Here is a 24496-nt window from a genome sequence, read left to right on the forward strand (position 1 = left end):
CGTAATAAAAATCATATTGAACTATATATATATATGTCACAAATACATAGAGTAAATTGTATAGAAGTATATATATAGTGTATATACATATGTATATTTATTTATATTGACCTGATTGACCCAGAGATAATAGCGGTATTTTGTTCCGAGGTATAACAGAGAATACATGTCATGCTTTGGAAGATACTAAAAGTCTTTGCACACGATTGTTCTCCTTGAAATTTAAGATGTCGTTACAAAACTGTCTTTTGTGATGATCAACGAGGTATTTATCAAGATTAATAAATACGGACTCCTACACTGAGAATAATCCATTGGTTACCACTACTTTATTATATTTTGTAAACGATATCCTTTGCGCATTAAGAATAATTTTATTTACTAAGTTCAGATATATCTAAACTTCCCTACTCTCTTTTTAATAAGATGTGACTTTCCCATAATGCAATGCACATTTTATATAAAATTATTCTTAATGCGCAAATAATATAGTTCACTGATATCGATAGAGACTGGTGGAAGATGATATACTGCGCCGATCTAAAATAATGGGATAACGGCAATGCTGATTATGACGTTCTATTCGTAATGTTATTAAGAATTTATAGTATGTAATGTGTAATATAATAAATACAAAATAGAAAGTTTGTATCGTCAGAATATACTCAAACATGGATACTAATTCATAATTTTGAGTGTTAGAAGTATCTGTTCTGTCTATATCTATTTATCTACATATATTAACGACCTCGGTGGTCTAGCGGTCTAGCACACCGCTTTACGTTCAATGGCCGCGGGTTCGATTCCTCGCACGGCACAAACGTTTGTATTCATGAGTATTATTGTTTGTATCGGTCTGGGTGTATTCTATATATATTATATATGTATTTACGAAAAAAAATTATCTATGTATTTGTATCAGTTATCTAGGACCCATAACACAAGCTTTAGAGAGAGCTTATCTTGGGTCTAGATGGCGCTGTGTGAGTTGTCATGAAATTATTGTTATATTATATATTATTAAGATATGTCACTGAAGCGTCAATAGGTTTCACTGAACAGTCATAATGCCGTTGTGATTAATGACAAGACATTTGAACATAGGTATACATATTTACGAATGATGTCATGGAATTCAGCATTTACCACTGTTAGACCGACACTTCTTAAACGCTTTCTAATATTTAAAGATTGAAATTAACAAAAAAAAATAATAACATAAAAGAAATATATCGATTGTGTTTCTGGCCCGTTCTTCTCAGCAGCTAGCCGAACTGGTAGGAATATTGTTAAAAGAAATGATGTGTAGAAGAGGCTGAAAGTTTCTGTATTTTAAGGAATGATAATGGAATGGTGCACTATCACGCGCTAACGGTATATGCTAGTGGGCACTAGTGAAGATTGATAAGATGAGTATGAGGTCAGGTCAGTTAGCCCATGGTGACAAATTCACAAGGAATTTAACATGATGGTTTCCACGAGGAACTGTGCTGAGGTTAACCTGACATGGTACATTGCCAGCAATAGGGTTGTTAATTCACATTACTCACAATCTCCTTCTCCCAAAAAAAAAATGTAGAGTCGATACTACTATTAAAGGACTAGTACAACTACTACAATAGAAGAACTACTACAACTAGTACAGAATTATAAAAATCAAAATATTAATAGTCGTTAAGAATTGTTAGAACTCTACTCTATAAAGTAAAATGGAAATTCCCTTTAACGTGTGAAAGTTTGTGTGAAATGCCTACTAATAACTAGTTAGAAAAGTTTCTAGGATGCACTTTGCACAATGCGCGCATTATGCGACATAAATACAAGGCGCATGCAATATTGCATTTCTCGCTTGCCTGAATCTTTACCCAGGCATTAAATCTATTATACTGCCTACATTTACAATTACGAAACCTTCCTAATCAAATGCAATCAAACGTACTTGATTATAGTCTTTTTGTGTCTACAAATGATTTAAAAAAAAAATCTTGAAAAATAATAACCTCAACTAAAAGAACACATACTATGTAGACTTGTAAAATGTAATCTATTCTAAGGTTAATAATCTAAGGTTTAAGATCTTATTCTATCATATGTTTCTGATGACTAAGTATTTCTGCGACCATAAAATAGACAAATTTTTAAAAAATTACATATATACAGTGTTCTAGATTTAGGTATACAATAAATTTGCCATTTTCATAGATATGTTTTTCCTTAAGTGACGTCGTAGAAAACTACGTACGTAAAATACGTACCAGTAATATTTTTATACTAAATACAAAAATATTTTCAGCAGCAAAAAAGTTCTGAAGAGCAAGAAAAACATAACATTTGTTCGTTAATCGACCCATTTACATTGAAACAATGGAAAAAGAAAAAAAAATATAGCGTAAAGAGTAAAAGTAGGAAAACCATTAATAGATCGTGCAAACACAAATGGCACCCTCAAACAATGCACTACGCGAACACACGTAGAGCACGCGAACGTACAATTTAGTCATTCCGCGAACAGATAAACAATGGCAGAGAACTACCCATTCCGCTGATAATATCTTGATCGCAGCCTCCATTATCAGTGTGTGTATTCTGACAACGCTACCATAGTATATTGAAACGAATAAAGTTATATAGTTACTAATATTACTTAGAATTGTGTGCAGAATGCGTGAATCCGTGCTGGGCGTTACTACATGGGAAATTACTTCTATTGACGAGGAACGTTGTCAACTGTCAGTCTAAGTATTTTACATCACCATAACATCATCTAGCAGTTATAGTTGTCTATATAGAAGTTTTTGTAGATTTTATTTACAAGAATTAAATTTAGATCAAGCTATTTCTGCATTATAGGTACGTTTATTTTGTGTAATGAAGGGAAAAAATATCAATACAAATAATTTGACGTCCATAAGTGGCTACAATGTCCTACATGAATAAATGATTTTTTATTTGATTTGAATTATGAATCAATCATCAATCCAATGCTTATAATTAATATTTACTGACTATAATCAATACACCTAGACGAATGTGATGTACAAGTTTTCAGAAAATACATATGCTGTAGTATATTCTGAATATCTATCTATTTTTTTAATAATAGTGAATGAAATATTTTATATATTATATCGAAATTGGGTTGGTCTGCGAATCAAAGCCACATTTGATCAAAATAATTGAAGTTGTAAATACATTTATTATAAAAAGTAAGGTTTCTATATCTATACTATAAGTAAATTAAAATAGATTGACATTTAATATACTTCTTGTTAAGGTTGTTAATAAATAAAAAAATAAATACTTGACTGATTTTCAAAATTAAACATAGCCAATATATCACGTGTACAGCTCGACGCGGTATAGGTACCAAGTCTATTATAATAATACCAATACAGTGATCCAGATTAATGTATTGTTACGCTGTTACCCATAATTTGTCTCTCAGCTGAATAGTTCATTATGTAGACGGAATGACGAGCGTGTGCTAGAATAATGTCTAATTGGTTTCATAGACAACGCATATCGCTGAACAATAACGAGGAAAATCATTGGTGGGAAATGGGTCGGTTTTTTAGTGAAATTTTACTCGTATATTGTATACATATATTGTGAGTAAGATTGATATGTCAACAAATTGATAAGAACAGTCTGTTATGACATTTCACATTTTCCGTTAATTCCGTTTAAAAACGACTAAATAATTTTCAATTATCCTGGATGATTTGGTAAATATTTTTTTGTTAAAAATGAACAATAATATAAAGTTTTAACATACTAAAAATTTGTAGCAGTTTTAGATACAACTTATTCTATGAATATTTAGAAATGGGGTAAGCAAGAATTCAATTTTAACAATATATGATCTGTATATCTATATACTTTTTTCCATAAAATTAACACGCACATCATGTGATATCGTTTGTCAAATATTTGTTATTGTAGGGTACACATGCCAAGAGTAAGAATTTAACAAAGTAATTATAATATGGACCAAATAATAATTACCTAATGTATACCTTACGTAAATAGAAAAATATGCGAAGAATACACAAAACTGTAGCACCGGGCATAACACTATACGTATATATGGAGCACAAAAGAAACTTACTTTAAAATCATTGTACATATAGAACAGAGTAGTAACTTCTCTATTTGGTGGTTGTACATATTATATTATAGAAACAGGATGTATACTATGATACTTGTAACATTACTTATGTTTAATCGTAATCATTAAGTATTTTCCAACGGTAATATCAGCAGTAGTGACATTATAAGAAAAGAAAACGGGTAGACAGATTTGTTTTTTCGTAATAATTATTTACATTCACTATCATCTTTAGTCGAGCCATCATCAGAACTTTTTTAACAGCATCCAAAAATTGGAAGTCCATGTATAAACTATAAATTACCTGCTTACATAATGTGTATAATTCTAAAACAATAGTGAATGGTTTAAGAAGTGTTTAAAATTATTTATTGTCGTTCTGCTTTAAGCACGCAAATATAACTGTTTATTATATACACCTTATGAACCCATTGTCTTCTATAGGCATCAGCAAATTGCTCCGTAAAGTTTCACCTGCATTTTCACCTGCTGGAAATACAATACAAACGCCAATTAAAAAACGGTTCTGATTGAATATATTACCTATGTTACATATTCTATATACATGGAAATCATTACTTTGTTTTTCATTACGTCAGTGACCGTTGCCTATAAAAGTAATAGCTAGTAATATGCTTGCCTATCTAGATAGGCAAGCATATTACTCGCTATTACTCTACTCTACTCGTCATCCATATTATTAATTATTTAATTTTTAATGTATTATATACTCTACCAGGCACTCTGAAGTAGATTCATAAAGTAGATTGACAACGAACACTCAAAATTATTGTTATTGTGCTATTATTATATTATATTGGCATTTACTTCAGGAACGATTATATCTAAACACATTTTTTATTTCCATGATGTCAGTAGATTTATATTTTACACGCTTAATCGGTTTATTAATCTGCAATTATTATATCATCAATGCCTTAATCAACTTGATTGTAAAGAATAATTGTGTCGGCCATAATTGTTACGGCACTATATCCAATATTAACCAGCAATAAACTTAATAACAAAATTGCCTATACATATTGTAACTTGAACACACTATGAACTCTTTTCCGTTACAATAAGGATCAAATGTAATAAATAGACGCACACATTTGTTGTTGAATATATAACCAGTTTTATAAATTAAAGGATCGAATGTATCTACAAAGTAACACTTAGTTACAATATTAAAATCAGCAATCGTTGAATTGTGGTGAATGTTATTCGACTGGCGAACCTTGAGAATAAACCTTTTACAACTATACCTCAATTATGTTTAGATAGATACGGATGTATTTAAATAGAAAATTTTAGTTATCGATAGTAACTAGTAACAAAAATGGTGGGTAAATATTTAGATGATTTTTAACTCGAGTTAAAAAATCATCTACCATTGAAAAGTATGTTAAAGTACAAAATAAATTGCAATATTTATATACCGTTTCATAAAATAAATATTACCTAGACAATAAAAAAATATTAGATAATTAAAAGTCTTAAAATCAAATTAATTCTATTGTAGACATCAGTTTTGTTTCTAATAGAATGTTTTTTTCGGACTATTCTAATGCCGTTGGCCTCAGCTGGCCTTTACAGCTTTACCAGACGATAGTAGAATAAAGGACTGAACAAAATGTTAAGTGTATAGTTAGCGCATAGTATCATTAATTATGTTACATTAAAAGTATTTATTGAAGTAATTGATTCTGACTCGTAGTCAATTAATTTATTCATACATATCTCTAGTACTAATTAGTCAGTTTTACATCTATACTATGTTACTTTTTTAAAAGAAATTTGTCAAAGACTAGAATAATTTACGACTGCTATATACAAAAAATATTGACTATTATGATCTCAAAATTACAATTAATTAAACATCAGAATTTCACAAGAAAACATCTTTTTTTATACTCTAAAGCATAAAATAATCATCAAAAATCTATAACAAAATGATGGATTTAAAGATGTTTTATAATATTTCAGGCAACTCTTCGGCAACATGTGGCAGTTGGTAAAAAAACGTGATACTGTTATTTCTATAACCACACACTGGGTAAGTCGATAGACATAGAAGGGACCCCCGTCTATGTGAGAAAGCGTTTCCCTGTACCGTATGATATAGCAACTGAATTAAAACCTCGCTCTGCATTTAGAAGACTTGAGAAAAGTATTTAAATGAAATGTATTGAGAAAGTCGCTAGCGGAAATGAGATTCTTTCAACCCAAGCACATTCCCACTTTTGACTGACTGTTTTAGAAGTTTACAGTTATTTTTTTTTAGAATTTCTTTAAATAGTGCCTTTAGTGCTGCATGTTTAGTAACAAATTTATTTGAATACAGATGCAAGTGGTTTATCGTGATGCAAAATAAATATCTTAATAAAAACCTTGCACAATTATTTGTAAATTATTGGTACCTAATTTAAATCACATAGGAACTCCTCCTATGTGATCATGAGTGTAGTAGCTCATCTCTACGTATTCAATTATATATTAGATCGGTGCATAAAAAAACTGACATAAAAACAGGTTTTAATTCTAAGACAGATATTGAGATACTATATATTTGAACAGATTTACTTACGTTATGTACATATATAAAAGTTTCAGACTAACTGTGTTAATTCAAAAGTTAATCAAATTTCGTTCCAAAAGTAAAAATAAATCTTTCGTTTCAAATTTATTTTATAAATCTTACAAGGTTTTCTTACATTTTATGGATGAAAATAAAGTTTGTCAAATTAATATTTACTAAAATATATTTCATTCATAGAAAGAGAATATTTTATTTATATCATACTTCCTTGTTCTCTGATACTTTTTTTGCCAGATATAATATTTTTGTTATTAATTATATATTTTGTTAATAATAATATAACAGTAATTTAAACTATAGTAAGTGGTATCACAGTTACTCAGTGAACGGGTGACGCTGGTACCTACACCAAATTTCACAATAGCAGATGCACAATGTGACATTACAATTGACTGTGACCCATAGCTAGACCAAAGTCACTTTTGTTAACGTATTACAAACCTTCACATAATATTTAACTATTTAAAATGTTACGCCTTTATGTTGGCATATCAAGGTTATAATTGTAAAGTTAAAGGTCATACTTTTAGGGCCAATGAACGTTCTCTTACATTACTTCTGATCTACATTTAGATCTACATTAGATAATTTTTTTCATTTGATTAAAGTAGTGCCATTATAGTATAATTATGTAGAGACACGAGTGCTTAGCCTGTTGAACGTTAAACAGTCATTCTTGTAAATATACCGATTTTTATATTATTTTAAATAAAAAAGCTACGGATAATGCTTTAATATATTAACCATATTATTGTAAGAAATCACTCCTTATAGATTTGCGTAATGGAATTGCGCCTAATTTAATATATACCATTTTTTTTAGTAGTTTTTGCATTCGACGGTGTTGATGATCATAACACACTGCATTACTTCCGATAATCGCGGGATAGATTTCTTGCACAATTAGTAATGTAGGTGTGTAAGATTTTGTATCATTTTGAGTGTTTTCCATTGTTGTTCTATTTATCTATGTTAAAAAAAAACAATTTAAAATATTTCTAGCTCATGAAGTGGTTCTGGTATCAAAAACAAAATCTACTAGTTTAATAATAATAATAATAAACTAAATTTAATAGTTTTTTATTTAGTTTTTAATTAATATTCTAACTTCTAATTTACTAACACAAGAACCCTAAATGAGCTAATAATAGGCATAAATTAAGAAGGTAATACGAAAATAAGTTCAATTACAATGAGAATGCAAATTGATTCAAGAAATTTAATCAAGACGTTCACACTATTTCGTTTTGTTGATTTAAAATTTCATTAAGAAAGGCGGGTATTATCGACTAATTAACCGATTGTTTGGTTATACAATTTGACAGGGTATGACTGCATAAAGTAAATTAAATAGACGATACGATACTGAAATAACTTTATATACACAGAAAGCAAACAACGTCTAAAATATGAATAAATTTTATTGACAAAATAAAACTTAAACTTAAATAGCGTGATGTTGTATACATTTATATCATTTTTAAACCACGAGTTTCTCTTAATTGTTACAGCTTATTTAAGTCTATACAGCTGTAATATAAAATATATTATAGGAGACAGTCTGCGGGTTTTTATTTAATCATAAATATAGGAAAGAAAATTGTTTAACCTCAAACTTTCTCTCCGAAAAGATTTTTTTTCTATTTCACAAAATCAATTGATCTATACATTTCTGTAACGTTACACTACTTACTTTTTACTATTATTTAAAAAAATCAAGATCACAATATTAATAAAATAAATAGAAATATTAATATCTACTAAAATATGCAGTTATAGATTAAAATTGTTGCATACCATATAATCTACTATCGTTTTCGTATGAGATCAAATTACACGTATCGGCTTTTATACTTAAGTATGTCAGTTTAATAAGGCATGCAACAGCTTCTCTCAGGGCCTGCACTGCATGCTAATATACAAGAACTGTCACTAGTTGCTTCACGGATCTGAGCATGTAAAACGTCGATTTTTATCATTGTCACGGATACGGATTCGGGAGAAAACGCCGAAAACGAAATCGTGCCTTCAATTTGGACTTTTTCTATATTAAACTGCAGATCTAGAGATTGCGTTAGGTAAATAACGTCTTAATGGCTACTCTGTTATTTCGTTCTACATTTTATTTCATTTCAAACATTATTTTCTGTGTGTGTGTGTGGTATATGATGGATATACTGATGGAATAAGAATACCATATGTTACACAGTTTTCTTGAAAATGAAAAGGCTTAAGATTTATTAATGAAAATGAAAAGTTTTAAGATTATAAAAGACAAGACCGGAATTAATAATAATGCAACAAAAATTTATGTCTGAAAAAGAAAATAAAAATTTTAGAATACTATTATTATAAAATACTTATTTTTTTATTGTTATTTTTTATATTGTCTATATGTATAAACCTTCCGGATAATATTGATATGACAACAGATTTAAATTACAATTCGTTAGTAAACGATTAAACCTATATTACTTTATACTAATATATAAGAAAATGTATAAAGATATTTTAAAATTAATACATATAGATATAAATGGAAATATTTATTAAGATATAAGAACAAAGGATGTGACTTGGTTCTGAACTCAGAAAGATAAAATTATTTTTGTTATTAACATTGTCTCATTGAAGCATTTAATAAATATTCAATATAAAGTAAATTGATAGTCAATGATCAAAAGTGAACTACATGGAACGTGATCTTGATCCAAACAGCATATCCCGTTATCTGAGGTGGGTAGATATAGGGACATTACTTTTAAGGTATTTGACATTTTATTTATCACCATATTTGTAGGTTCACTATATCGTTTACGGTAAAACGTCTTCTATACAGTAAGTTACTAGAGAAACGAGACTTCGACAAAATTCACTCACACTACAATAGCGCTGCGTATCAGTTTCTAATTGTTTATTTAGATGTATAAAATTGGGTGTGTTTTATTATGGTGTATATAAAAATGTTAAAAATAAGAGTATTCTTTTTCTCTTACACTCCCATGAGTGAAGACATGAACTTAAAGATTTTTGTAATATAACAATTAAAATACGAACAGTTTTACGTAGATATGTCTTATCTCTTTACATATATATAAATTCTTGACCCATTTACGCCCACTATCACTATTTGGGGACATGTATTGATATACAACTTTTAAGGTTTTTGCTATGTTTCTTTGAAGGTGTGCACTGCTAAAGATTATGGCTCTGTTATTCTGGCGTTATTTTATCTAAACTGACTGTTCTGTCTCTTATTATGTAGTCTGTTCCTTGTTACTTTAGTCTAAGTCACAAACAATTTTTTATTTGCTGAACTGAAGACTATATTTTTTCAAATGTATTGAAATACTTTAAAATATTAGAAATCAAAATAGATATAAATCTTTTTAGTAAATAAGTATATATTTTTAATAAATAATAGCATATGTTTTTAATACACGGTTCTTAATCGTTTATTAAAAACATATGCTAATCTACTTAACACTCATCAAAATTATTTTCCTAATTTAATCGTATGTAATATATGAATATTGTAAAAGAGGAAGTTTTTATGTGTCGTTAAAATACTATCTAAATAATATAAATATGTACCTAGTTAGTAAATAAGAGAGAACTATTTGCCTGCAGACAAACCCGGTGTATTGCAGGACAGTATGTAATTGTAAAAATTGGAAAAATAAAGCTTTTGTATCTATGTGTGTATTATCTGAGGTATACTCTGTATAAAGTCGACTAAAGTCGGCAATAGATGAGGCAGAGGTGCCCCCTCTGCCTCATCTATTGCACGTACCAAGTAGTTTGCTTTATAGTCTGTGTTGTTGTTGAGTGGTGAGTTATGACAGTTAAATTATAAGATAGAGAAGAGGAGAGAGTATAACAACTTAGAGGATGATTATTACTTATTATAACGAGAGTCGTCAGTGTAACTGCTATTCTAATTACAAAAATATGTATACATTAATGGCTAAAAATATCTTGCACGAGTTTCAAGTTTTTTACTTGACTTTGACTTTGCTATAGTAATTACGATGTAAACTTTACATACAGTATGAACGTTTCTTAACACGTTCAGAAAACATTGTGTTTTATTGACGATGCTCTAATGTGTTACAAAACGTGCCCGCAGCAGTTGGGCGTCACTTTCCATTGTGGGTAAGATTGTGTTTACTTTAGTACTTAAAACGTGTCATTTATAGTCGCTATGTTGCTGGCTAGAGTCTCACTTGTCATATAGATAGTTATTTCGTCAGATTTTAGAGTCTGGTATCATTTACTTCGACTTCGACCTTCGTTATGAATAAATTAGCAGATACGTTCAAAAAGCAACATCTAGTAAACAAGTGTTATGGTATCTATAGGTATGACAAATATATAAAATTTAGTTAAAACTCTGGAAATTGAAAGTATTAGTATAAACATACAAGTAGATTGAATATTGAATGTTTAAGTTTACTACTATTCCTTTATTCCAGTATTTTTTTTAATTTAGCGTATAGTAGAAAAAGACATATAAAATCATATATGAAAATGGCGATATGTGATTTTCAAGTGTATGAGTATATTGTTCGGACATCGTCGGCTCGCCGCCGCGCCGGACTGGAGTCCGCGAGCAATGCTGCGGGGTGCGGCACGATATTATAAAATATATTATCGGCTCTAGAACTAAGAACTATAAAGTATCATTATTTGATTAAGACAGTATGATGATTGAGATATGAGAGAATATCCTCGACGTGTTATTTCGCCTCTAAAATCATTATATTTGCAATTTCATTCCGAAAACGTGTTCATGCATGGATACGCGGTTAAAATCCTAGTCAGTTGCAAATGGGATTCGTTGTTGATATCTACATAAAAGTACAATCTATATGTATTGACACAAATACATGTGTGTGAAATAGTAAGCAATAAAGTGGTTCTATTATTATTTTTTATGCAATTTACGAAATACAATAACTTACTACTGTTATGTGTTTTCGTAATCTAATGCAAAAAGATTGTTCAATATACAATTTTCTAATTTTGAAATATATATTCAAATTGTACAATTATACATACTGGAATTTTTTATTTATAAAATAATCTATTTGGAATTATTAAAATAATCTAAAATTATAATTTAATAATTCTATATTTATAACTATGTATATAATACTATATCCATGAATTTTATAGTGCCATCTAGTGAGGACAATTTTACTATAGCATTTATTCATAAATTATTTTGGGTGCAAAACCATTGATGAAAATAGTTGAATACTTGATTTTTGTTTAAAAAAAGTTATACAAATATTGTGCAATGGAACCCACGTCTAACGGAAGATCAGGCCGTATGTTAAACCTCTTTATCACCAAAGTCGGCGGAAGTAAAATGTGTTGTGGGTTTACAATACATAATACATACTAACTAATAGTTAGAGCTCTACCATAAACGTAACTGCGATATAACCACAAATCATATTACATTTCTGTTCCGGTACAAAGAAATCAGGATGAAACGATAAAGCAACATGCAAATACTCCATATTATTGTATACATTAGTAAATACCGAAATTATATTAAAACACAATTTTATTTATTTATTGTTACCATCTTAACTTACACGGATTGATCGTGAGTAGAAATCTAGATACCAAAAAATGTATGTGCAATTTATATTTCTAACTTAGTATCCAGAGATGGAACACCGATAACAAAACAAATTAGTACGAGACGGATTCGCCCACTAACGCATTTAATGCATAGAGAAGTGTGTCCAGTGTGACATTCACCACAATATCTACAATTAATGTCTTAATATGAAAATAAATAATAAAAGAAATCTTTGTAATATTTGCGGTGAAAATTTTGTTTGTCCACACAAACAAAATTTTCACGTTTCAGTGTTCCCAAGGTGCAAGCCTCATTAACACGCTAGATGGCTAAGCTGTACCGTTCAGTAAGGAAAGTGCCAACTCTTTGGTCCCCAGTGGTGTCGATCAAGAGCTACGATAGTTCGTTAACGAAACTACAAACGCCATGGATACAAAACAAAGCAAATATCGGAAATCATTTAAAATATAAAAGACTTCATAGTAATTATGTTATCTGTGATAGTAATAAAAGTGTAATGTATTAAATGGTAGTTATATTGTATATACATATATATGGTAGTTTAAAATAGACAGTATTTATGATCACTAGACGAGCTGCTAAATTAAGGATACAGATATAGATATAAATAGATTTTTATTATAATTCAGATCCTTTAATATTTTAGATAACAAAAACAAAATGAATTATGAAAATGGTCGCGTTAAATGACGTCATTTCATCCCCTTTGTTGATATTCGAAAGTAATTTTAAACTTATTCATTATAATTATTTATTTTTAGATATAATTAAAGGTTTTATTAATGTAATTTAAATCGAAATAATTTAATCCTATAGAATATTTAATGCCACCAAAATTTCTTTACCGTAAATATTTTTTTATCACTGTTACCACTACCATTTAGTTCAGCTATCTAAGTCAGTTGCCATATAAGTGGTAAGAAACTCGAGTTTGACATTTTAGATTATTTAAGATTTTATGATGTTCCTATAGCCCTGTTGTTAAGAACACCACAGACTGGGTGAAATGGTAGTAGACAGGCGACTGTAAGTGGGAAAAAATATAGCATAATATTATAGTTATTGATGCAAATACACGAAAATTTAAAAATATTCATAAAAATTCCACATAACCTGCCAAATATAATATACATTTTATGACTATTTCAAGGCAACAAAGTGTAAACAAGACGTAAAACAAATTGCAAAATAACTATGCGTCGCGCATTGTGGATGTGTTATTACAAAATCTTTGGATAATATAATGTTGTCCCTTTCTTATATTATATGTTAAAAAGAGAGAGGATTTTGGATATATGCCAGTGGTCTTGATCGTATAGTTCTTGACCCAGAGTTAATAAAGAAAATTTTCGTTCTTATTGTCATGTTAATATAGTTTGAAACGATTAAAATTTGTACCAACTGAAATGTTAATAAGACTTAAAAACCGAACCCTAATGCCTAAAAATATATATTGAATTGAACGCAGTGGACTGTGGCAGCCAGGTTGACGCAGCATATTTCGATATAAAAAAAACATTCGATAGTGTAGACAACGACGTACTTCTTCACAAACTTTCAGCTGCCGGATTTTCTCCATTGTTAATTAAATTTTTCTCCAACTACCTTCGCAATCGAAGGCAGTTTGTGCAGTATAATGGGAGCTACTCTGAGCTACATTACACGTATTTCGGGGTAAGTCAGGAGAGTAATTTAGGACCCCTGGAATTTTTTATATTTATCAATGATTTGCCGGAGGTAGTCACTACGGCGTCCTGTTTGTTGTTTGCAGACAACATAAAATTATTTTTAAAAATTACCAATTTCTCTTATTGAGAGCTCCTTCAGAAAGATATAAATAATATCTTTGAGAGGTGTGAAAAAAATCGCTTCATATTCAATGACACCAAATGTTCACTTGTAACATTTTGTCGGCATGTATATACCTATAGGTATAATTATCAGTTGGGTAATACACTGCTTAATTGGGTAAGGTCTATAAGAGACCTGGGTGTTTTGAAGAGTGATGATCTTACTTTCCGAAATCATATTACTGCACTATGCACTCAGACGTTCAGGACCCTTGGATTTGTATTGCGACAGGCACACCAGTTAGACAACACACTTAATATTAAAATACTATATAATGTTTTCGTACGCAGTAAATTAGAAAGTAACGCAATTATATGGAACCCACATGAGTCAAAATATATACTCATTGTGGAGAAACTCCAAAAAAAGTTATCCGATATGTATATCAAAAGCAGTATGGTTATAGAGTCACATACCCTAATATATATCGTACTATGTTTTTGTTGGAGATGGTGGGATATGACACACTCGAAGTAATACGGAAAATTGCATTAATGGAATATGTAGTCAATGTTATGAGAAGTGAAAAATGTAACCAAGCGGTATTAATATCAGTTTCCATAAGAGCGCCAATAATTACGTACAAGCAAGGAGACGAAACTTATTTGATGTTCCATGGAGAAGAACAGAGCTGGCCAAACAGGCTCCTATTTCTCTGGCATTGAGTCTACTCAACGGTGTAGTTAGTCGCTTTCCAGATCTAGACATATTTACTTGTAATTTGCTGGAGTTTCGTAGGATGGCGTTGTTGATTATTTAGGTAGTATGTTAAATTAAGATTAGGTATTATTATTATTATTTTTTTGTCTCTTTTGTTTCCTTGTGTAATTAGTGTACATATATGTAATTAGTGTTTATAATTGTGTGTATTTGTATATTATATTCCCAAGTATATTGGGAGTTCACTTAGTATGACATAAATAAATAAATAAATAAATATATACATAAATAAATAAATAAATACATATATATTTATATAAATGGTATCTAAAAAAAGGAATAAATTTTGCACACTTAATCTCAGGCTTAATATACTTAATAAATAAAATTATTGTTAAATCCACTTACCTCCCTTGTATACATATATATTCGTATCTAGCAAAAAAATACATTGACTATTTGGAACATCAAATTACAAAATATGACATGAATAAAACCCAAATAGACTCTATACATACATAAGATATGTGTTATTTTAAGATATTGTACAAATCTCACGATATTGAATAATCAAAAAAGGCCTAGACCTTTTAGAATATTCTGAATCATTTATTTATTACTACGTAAATAATTAAAGATGTGAAGTTCGGTTGAGATTTTGGGTTTACATCAATATATACTATGTCTAGACAATGTCAATTTTTCTGCTTACAATCTAATACAAACCACTTTATATACAATGATTTTAATTAACATTTCCATCAAAAGTTGCCAGACTGTCGTTACACATTCATTAGATAAACATGGATTAACTTATATAAACAATAATATATTACAATATAACTTGTAAGCAGCTGGGAGTGTATAAGAAGAGGTGATTTTTTTATATAATTAAATATAAATTATGTATGAAAAATATTCAAAGTTTATTACATATATACCATGCATATGTACTATATGTACTTCTATAGTTCCTGGCTAGTAGAAAAATTCACACACACAGCGCTCTCTATTCCAGAGCTTAGGTTATGGGACAAGTCATAGATATCATTGATACATTTTTGTAATATGTATGTAACATAATATACATAGAAAACGCCCACACCAGTACAGTCATAGTCATAAATACCAGTGCTGGAATCGTTCGAGGAATCGAAAACGGGACCATCTGAAGTAAAGCGATGTGCTAAACCGCTAGACCACGGAAGTCGTAAATAATAAAAACAATGAATGATATCAAATATGTAACATTAACTGCTATTTAAACTATAAATTTAGGATCTTGTTTGAAATTTATTATAGTATATCATCAAAACCAACTACTATGTAATAATTTTACTATTAATATACAAATATCTATATTTGAACGGTCTCGGTGGTCTAGCGGTTAAACACACCGCTTTATTTCCGATGTGCGCGAGTTTGATTTCTGGCGCGGTGCAAACATTTGTATTCATAAATAACATTGTTTGTATCGGTCTGAGTGTTTTCTATGTGTATGTATATATTTAAATATATAATCTAAGTATTTATATTAGTTGTCTAGTATCCATAACACAATCTCTTTTTACTATTGGATTAGATGGCGCTGTGTTAATTGTCCAAGGTTATTTATTTATTTATTATTATTTATCTACCGTATACTATAAAAGTATACGATATATTGTTCACTAAATATATCAAAATAATTCGTCGCTTGGTTTGGCACTCGATGCTACAGGTGTCCACACGTCGCGGCGCCGTCGAGATAATTCCCTATGACGTGAGCATTCTGAGACAATTATCATTTCTGTCACACCCACATTTATTTGTGTTATACTGAATTCTAGTGTACATGATAGCTCCATGGCGGAATTGTGTTTACAAGCGTAACGAATAAAAATAGACATAATTCATGCTTTGCCCGTAGTTAAGTTAATAATAATATCGGAGTTATCCGTCATATTAATATCCCACTCTACCTCTAATATTAGTTGTGTCTACATCACAGTTTGCTGTGATTATACTGTTATACTTTTTACCTCCAAAATAAGGTTTCATTAGGCTGTTTCTTTAATCAATTTAAGTTTTTTAAATGCCTATTCCTAGGACAGTAACTTCGGTTCGGTTTGCATATTTTGATAACAGCTTTCTTCACACTGGACTCATATCTAGTAATTTTGTAACGATTGAGTATATTTATATACATATTATTTTTGTTCAAAATCAGAACTTATGATGGAACTGGAAATCTTTCATATGTAATATAGGTAAATATGTATGTAATTCATGTACCGCTATTAAATCGTCTCTTTATACGGTCTACGAAAAAGAAATAATACGGCAATATAATTTTGATTAGTTTCGATAAAACACTGCTCGACCGATTTATGGGACAAGTCAATAACTGTAGGTTTACATGAGTTTTATGTTTTATTATATAACAGCCGTTTTCCTCAGCGTTGCTTGTAAGGAACCATTTGGTTTCTACTTCGTCGGAATTACTAGAATACATTTTCTTATCTTAGTTTATTTAATTTTGAACAAAACGCGAAAGATTAAAATCCTATTTTTAGTCCTTCGCTTTTTATATACACTAATAATAGAGTCAATCGGGTCTTAAGCGAGGTTTACTTACCTTAATTTAACCGTTTAACCACCAATGGTTAAACGGGCAGGGTGTTGTTTGCATCAGTACAAATATTTGTATTTATGAGAATGATTGTTTGCATCAGTCTGGGTGTTTTACTATGTACATATATTATGTGTGTATTTACAAAAAAATATAAGTATTTTTATGACTTATTCGTAACACAGATTCTGGTTAAATTGTAATTTGGCTAGGGATATTATATTATAATAAATAGATAACTATAAGTTATGATAAAAATATAGTTTTTTTTTGTTTTAGTTAGAGAGGATTGTACTTGGCTAAATTACGCGGAAAAAAATTGTGAAACTTTTCGACATTTACAATTTTAATAGGTATTTACATATTATTATGATCGTTAATAAAGAAATATTAAATAGAAAATAACTACACAATTAAGTCAATAAGGTTTGAATGCGTAAAAAATCATTTATATATATAAACGTATTATTTGTTGAATGTACCAAAATACAATTGGCTGGCAGACTATTTTTAAAGAAATCACTTTGTCTGTCCACTTTTTGTAACGAGCTGAAACTATAAAAGAAATCTGTACAATCTGTTTTGTAATTAGATTATTTGAAACTGTCTATACTCTCTACTAATCTTATAATCCATATTCTGCTCACATCAATCCGATTTTTTAAGGGTTATTACTAATATTAGATAGAGCTGATTTTATTGAAAAAAAAAATAAACTCCAAATCTATAGAACCGTTTTGGAAAATTTTCACTATACCATACTCACAAGCTTGTTAACATCCGGATCAAACAGAGTCTAACCACAAGTCATCAAATGCAAGAGTTCTATCTTTATTTTGTGGTCATACCAGCAATCAGGAAAATATCTACTTAATTAAAGCTATAATTATGTCATAAGTGTAAAATAAATGTTTTAGGGACTCGTGTAGTACACGAGTCTATATATAAGGCCTCAAAATACTATTACAGAGTCTATATTGGATATTCTTATCTTATATAGGAAATCATCATTACATAGTATAAAATAAAATCGCTGCCCGTGTCTGTCCCTGCTTAAATCTTTAAAACTACGCAAAGGATATTGAAGCGGTTTTTTTAATAGATAGAGTAATCCTAGAGGAAGGTTTATATATAATACATGTACTCCCGTGCGAAGCCGGAGCGAGTAGTGAGTAGCTAGGTAAGGACTTTGTAACCTCTTTATAATAATAGAAAGCTTCGACATACATTAGTTTAAAGGGTATCTGTGACTGTGGAACCCACTTATATAAGTAGCTATGACGAGGTCGAGTGGAATGAGTAGTCATACTCACTAAAATGAGACAGTGATGACTGGCTCATCCGTCATACTCGTGAACGAGTGCTGCTTGTAGGGACTGCTCTTATCACTATGACTGATTTAATCCTATTGTGTTTTTGTATTTGAGCCTAAATGAATTAGTGCTGGTTGGTAGTTTGTACACACACGTTCCGACTTATAAAATGTGAACTTACAAGGATTGTTTAAAAGAGCAACACACAAGTTTCTTGCTTATTCTTCTAGTAATGAGACAGCTTTTCGAATAAGCGGTAGATTTAAAAAAAAATGTTGACTATTCAAAAGTGCTTAAATTAAGTTTATTTGAATAAATTATTTTCTATTCTATACTACCATCCTCAATAGGGTGTGCGCAATCACTAGCCATTTTCAAGAACGCTGTGAAACCGCATTATCTCTCTCAGTAAATATTCTTTCTGCTGTTACTAAATTGTCTCTTTCTTAATTGCACAGTTGCTGTGTATATATATTTCGATATTATTTATATTATATTATTTTTATATCTAATTTATTTATATATTATGTATAAGGTATATTTATAACATGTGTATGTATTTTATATATTACTATTATTATTTATGTTTCTTTCATTCCATCATACGCCATCCACCACCTTATGTCTTTTCTCCTCTACCAATAGGTTACTTTTTGTTAAAGTGCAAGTATAATAAATAAATATATCGAATACAGTACACTCGGATCCACGATTCATTACGGCATAATGGATATATATTTTGTTATTTAATCCGTTACATTTTTCGCACGCTCGTATCGCATAGTAAATGAACTCTTGCGCGTATTCGGAAGCGGAACAAGAATGATCACGCGATGTAATATCCTTAGTCGGATCGGTTGTATTCATTACCACCATTTTTACCACTACTCTAGTGAATGTATGCATCTACTTGTTATTTTTATCAAGATGTATATTTTTATTTTTTAGTTACAATATCATTACTGTTATGAAATTCTTCATTATTATCTATGTTATTATTTAACTAATCTTTTTATAACGTCTTTTTAATAATGTGGTGGATTAAGAATTTTTATGTAGCAATATTCATCAGAATGTTGAAAGAGGCAATATAGGGAGCAAATCGTAATATAACAAAGGGAGAAAAAAAACTGAACATGAAACATTTTACCATGCTACCTGTAATTTAGTACTTAATAGTATATTGGAATAAGGTATTGTGACAATAAAGAACATTAGGGTCGAGGTAGCATAAAAGATACCAGTTCAAACTATAGCTTATCATTTATTTCATTTACTCGAATATTATAAGAATACGCATATTTATCTTATTGTGGATACTTATATACTACTGGGAGAAGACTTTTCAACTAAGTTGGTTGGTTCGTTCGTGAAAATCAAGTCGATAAAGTCGTTCATTAAATATAAGCAGACAGACAAAGTATAAATATTGGAAGCACTTTTTCTAAGTAGAAACTGTATCTGTTTATCATTGGCAGCGGCGTGGAAAAAAAATAACGTCCACAGTTCAGTCACACGTGTAATTGTCAACTTTCCTGGACTTAATTGACAAGTTGTTTAGAACCGGGCAATTTGTGACCGGTTCTATATCAGTAACCACGAATTACAATGAACTACAATGCTGATTTTATATCGTACAGTCAGCTGCATATAGAATATAGAGTCGAGGTGGTGAAAATGATCAAAAGAAGTACTGCTATCCGAGAGAGAATAAAGTCGTTAAGATAAGCAAGGCATATAAGTCTATTTTAGACGCCAAGCAAGGCTCGTTAACAACCTTGGAAACATCTTGTGTTTTGCTTTAAAAAGGCAAATAAGGTCAGTGACACCATGAGGTACAAAGAAATGACTTAGTCCTCTGTATTGAGACATGAGAGATGCCATGGTGGTCATAATATTAATGTGTCATATGTAGGAGTATGTATATAAGCAACGGTTATTACTGTCCCTGAAATAGACTGTCTAATAGTTTGTTATTCCAAAACACAAGAACAAATTCAATTTCATACTTGCTAAACACCGTTTTATATTTTGTTATGGTTGTTTACAATTTTACACATTATATAACGGGACATTTATCGTGATTGTATTTTTTGTGAGATTCGATGTATCAATATACTTTGTTAAAACCCCGTTATATGATATGTTGATAAAATGACTATCAATTATACATTTGACAATAGCATAATGTCAGAAACTAGAATGTACGCTACATTTTTCAATTACTTACAATAATAAAATTTAAAGTAATTGGCAAATTAAAAGGTTGATTAAAATATATTATCAGTAATAATGTCATGTAATAATTAGCCTTGCTTTCATCTTATTATTTGGGGTCAGCGCAGTATGTCGCCTTCTTGCCTTCTTCCAATAAACCCTATCATCTGTCATATCTGAGATTAATTCTTTTATGCATCAGATCATCCATTCATATTTTTTTCGATTGTACTTCCCTTTACATACGCATGTATGTAAAGGGAAGGACAATCGAAAAAGATGCATATTGAATGGATAGTTAACAATAAATAGTAATAATAGTATTATGAAATTAACTGTACAGCTAATGCATACGTCAGTTGTTTTGAAGCTCGTCAGTCACTGGCCTGCACTTCCGATGTATTATAATAGTCTTCTCACGTAGTACATGTTTCTACACAGCCTAATTTAATTTTACGTAATAATACATCAAATATATAAAATTGTATTATATTGTTGTAAACTTACTCAAAACAGAAGAACAATGCTGCACCCAAATTCCTGTAAAAAAATAATTAACATTAAAACAGTAAAAACCTTAATCATGTCTATTATGCTCTATATAGTCGTATACGATAAATCATTACAAAGTACGATACTAAATACTTTAAAAATATTGTAGTGGTTTCTCTATGACCACATTAGAACAGCTTTTCATTGTAGTTAACCAAAGTGAGTGATAATGTCCTGATAATAAATGGACATTACAATCCATATTATAATCGTCACAGTATGTAGTACATACTGTATATTAGATGAACTATATAATCATGATATCAAGATTGACTTTACACTTAACATTTCGTCCATTTAACACTCGGCTGATAGAAATAGAAGTCTTAAGAGAAATGAGGGTTTCCTAAAATACTTCAACGTAGGCTTCTTCAAATAGCCATTAAGCTTTTTATGTTTTATGAACCCTAGTATCATCATATATTTATGCTTATTCGCCACTATTCATAATGACAATTTAATGACTTTTATGACATTAAAAGGATGAGCACAATTACTATCGCATATTTGTGATATTGGCTTCAACCCAAGGTTGGATCAAATCAATATAGTATTCCAACTATTATTAATCTAGTAATGTCCTTACAATTATAGAAACACCTTCGTCATGTGCATCTGATCTATTTCCGGCGATTATTATAGATCATCATACAAATATGTAATTAAGATCAATGTTGTCATAACAATATTTATACCCTCAAGGTCAAGCTGCCTCATAAAATACAATATTATACTACGGTAATATTAAGTGCAACATAACATTTCTATTACCTCTAACATAAGTACATCAATTACACATATATGCCAATGACATAGGCTATATTATAATCCCACCAATCCTGATCATAACGAAGTCGGAGTCGCTTGAAGAAACTAGTATTTTTAATAAATTTATCGTCATTGAATAATGATCGCAATCAACCGCAACATTATTAATATAATGATCAACATACTAAGTAACTAAGTTGGGAGCCTTACTCAATTAAAAGCAAAATATTGAAATGGTTTTGGTTATAAATATTGATAGCGGTAATAAAATGTCAATAAGCAGCGAGCGATCGCCATTAGGATGGTTGGTAGAGTGACGGAAGTAGAATCAGTCATTAAGGGAAAAACATTACAAAATCAAACACAAACTTGTACACTGACAGAGCTGGAAACTTCGGCTAATTGCTGAGAAGTGCTCCTTTGAGCTACTTAAATACACCCGGCGAATAAAATGCGTAAATTACGAACCGAACGAAAATGAATGGCTTCGTTTTAGTATTTAAAATGTTGCTTCTAAAATTACTTGTCTACTTAGTATATTATAAAGAGGTAAAGTTTGAAGATTGTATAGAATTATGAATCTACTTCAATAGAAATCCACGCTATTTGTGAGTGATATAGGATATATAAATTCACGCTATAGCCGAGCTGCAATGAAAAATGTTGCATTAACGGGAAAATGTAAAGTAGGCAAAGTTGCACGTGTTGGCTACTACATACTCTGTTATTGATTTTTGTTTTGTTAACAGCTTTTACATTATTGGAGCATCAGTCAGAGATATAAAGTAACAGAACGTTTTATTTATTTTATCGGCCAGAATACTCACGTCTTTAAGGTGAAGTTGGAGTACAGGTAAGCCACTTCCTTTAAACCATTTATTCATAAATAGTGACAATAGCACTAGAAATATCAATTTGCTTTTGCACGATGGTAACTGTCATATCGTGCAAAACTATGCAGGACAGTTTATTACAATAGTTAATGACTGAAAAACTGCTCCACTGGTCCGATATTAGAAGCAGGCGAATACCACGATCTTAGTAATTACTAATGTCAAATAGATAAATTGTCGATTTTTAGGATAATTGGGTGACACACTTTTCCATCACTGTAAGAGGAAACTCAGTGAAATTTCCTTTGAGTGAGTACTAAGAAGAAAAGTGTCGATAGTGTTCTTAGAAATGCCAGTACTGTAAATCTTTTTATATTTTCTTTACATATAATAAAATTTAAAAAACGTGAAAAGGTTAAATATTTCTGTATTTTTATTTATGTCTATCTCTATGTTAAGTTTTCACGAAAATCAGGATAATATTTTGGACATAATATGTTTTAGACGTAGGCCAATATATAGGCTAAAGAGATCTTAAAAAAAATACTAATACGCCATTTTAAATACTATTGTATAAATACTTTACCGAATCTAGTTCAAAGATTTTCTTTGTTTGGTTGGAACCTTTGGAATATGTCCAATTTCAGGTTTGTCATTGTGCTATAATTTGGTTTCATTACAACTAATACAAAATAATTATTACCTTTACCCTTGCTTATGTACTATTACATTCTTCCCCAATTGCCTTGCGTTATATTAAAGAGTGAATGACCTTTATACAAATGACTCGATGAAATTATTTCGATTTAATAAAATTTTAATTCAACTGACAATGACCTTGTGACTTATAAGGCTAAGTTACAATCGTAATTATATTTAATTAAACAGGAAAATAATTAAATACAACTTTAGCTACATTTTTCAATAACACACAGGACAATTTATGTATAAATTTTTATACAATACAACTAATAAACGAAATATAATTAAGTATGAAAGATTAAACAATATTTTTGTAATTCGATTGCATAGTAATTATTTGATATTTAGACAATAACATGCTTATTCTCAAAAAACTAACTGCGTCTGCAATGTTACCCTTATATTATTTTAAATTTTTTTTGCTATCGGTACTTAGGTACCTAATGTATAACCTAATTAAATACTATTAAAAATACTACTACAAAATATTAGTATTTTTTATACCTATTACTATTTAATTACGTTATATATACGTACATTAGTTTAAATGTTTAAATTATTATTTATCTGATTAAAAGTGTAAATTGTTAATGCTATACTATGATGTTTATCATGTGAAAATCCTGATTACGTAATTAGCTTATAAACAAAGTTCAGAATGT

The 24496-nt window shown here is 29.9% G+C and overlaps 1 protein-coding gene across 1 annotated transcript in view; it reads right to left on the minus strand.

The window, feature by feature from the left end:
• LOC131842571 (extracellular serine/threonine protein CG31145) overlaps nt 1-24496 on the minus strand; it is a 66340-nt gene that overhangs the window by 36228 nt on the left and 5616 nt on the right. The window contains exon 2 of the mRNA XM_059191145.1: nt 21487-21519. Within this exon, the coding sequence (XP_059047128.1) occupies nt 21487-21519 (33 nt within the window). The remainder of the gene's footprint in view (nt 1-21486; nt 21520-24496) is intronic.

The sequence above is a fragment of the Achroia grisella genome, unplaced genomic scaffold, assembly GCF_030625045.1.
Source record: "Achroia grisella isolate CSIRO2021 unplaced genomic scaffold, CSIRO_AGI_Agris_v1 utg241, whole genome shotgun sequence".
NCBI classification, from domain to species: Eukaryota; Metazoa; Arthropoda; class Insecta; order Lepidoptera; family Pyralidae; genus Achroia; species Achroia grisella.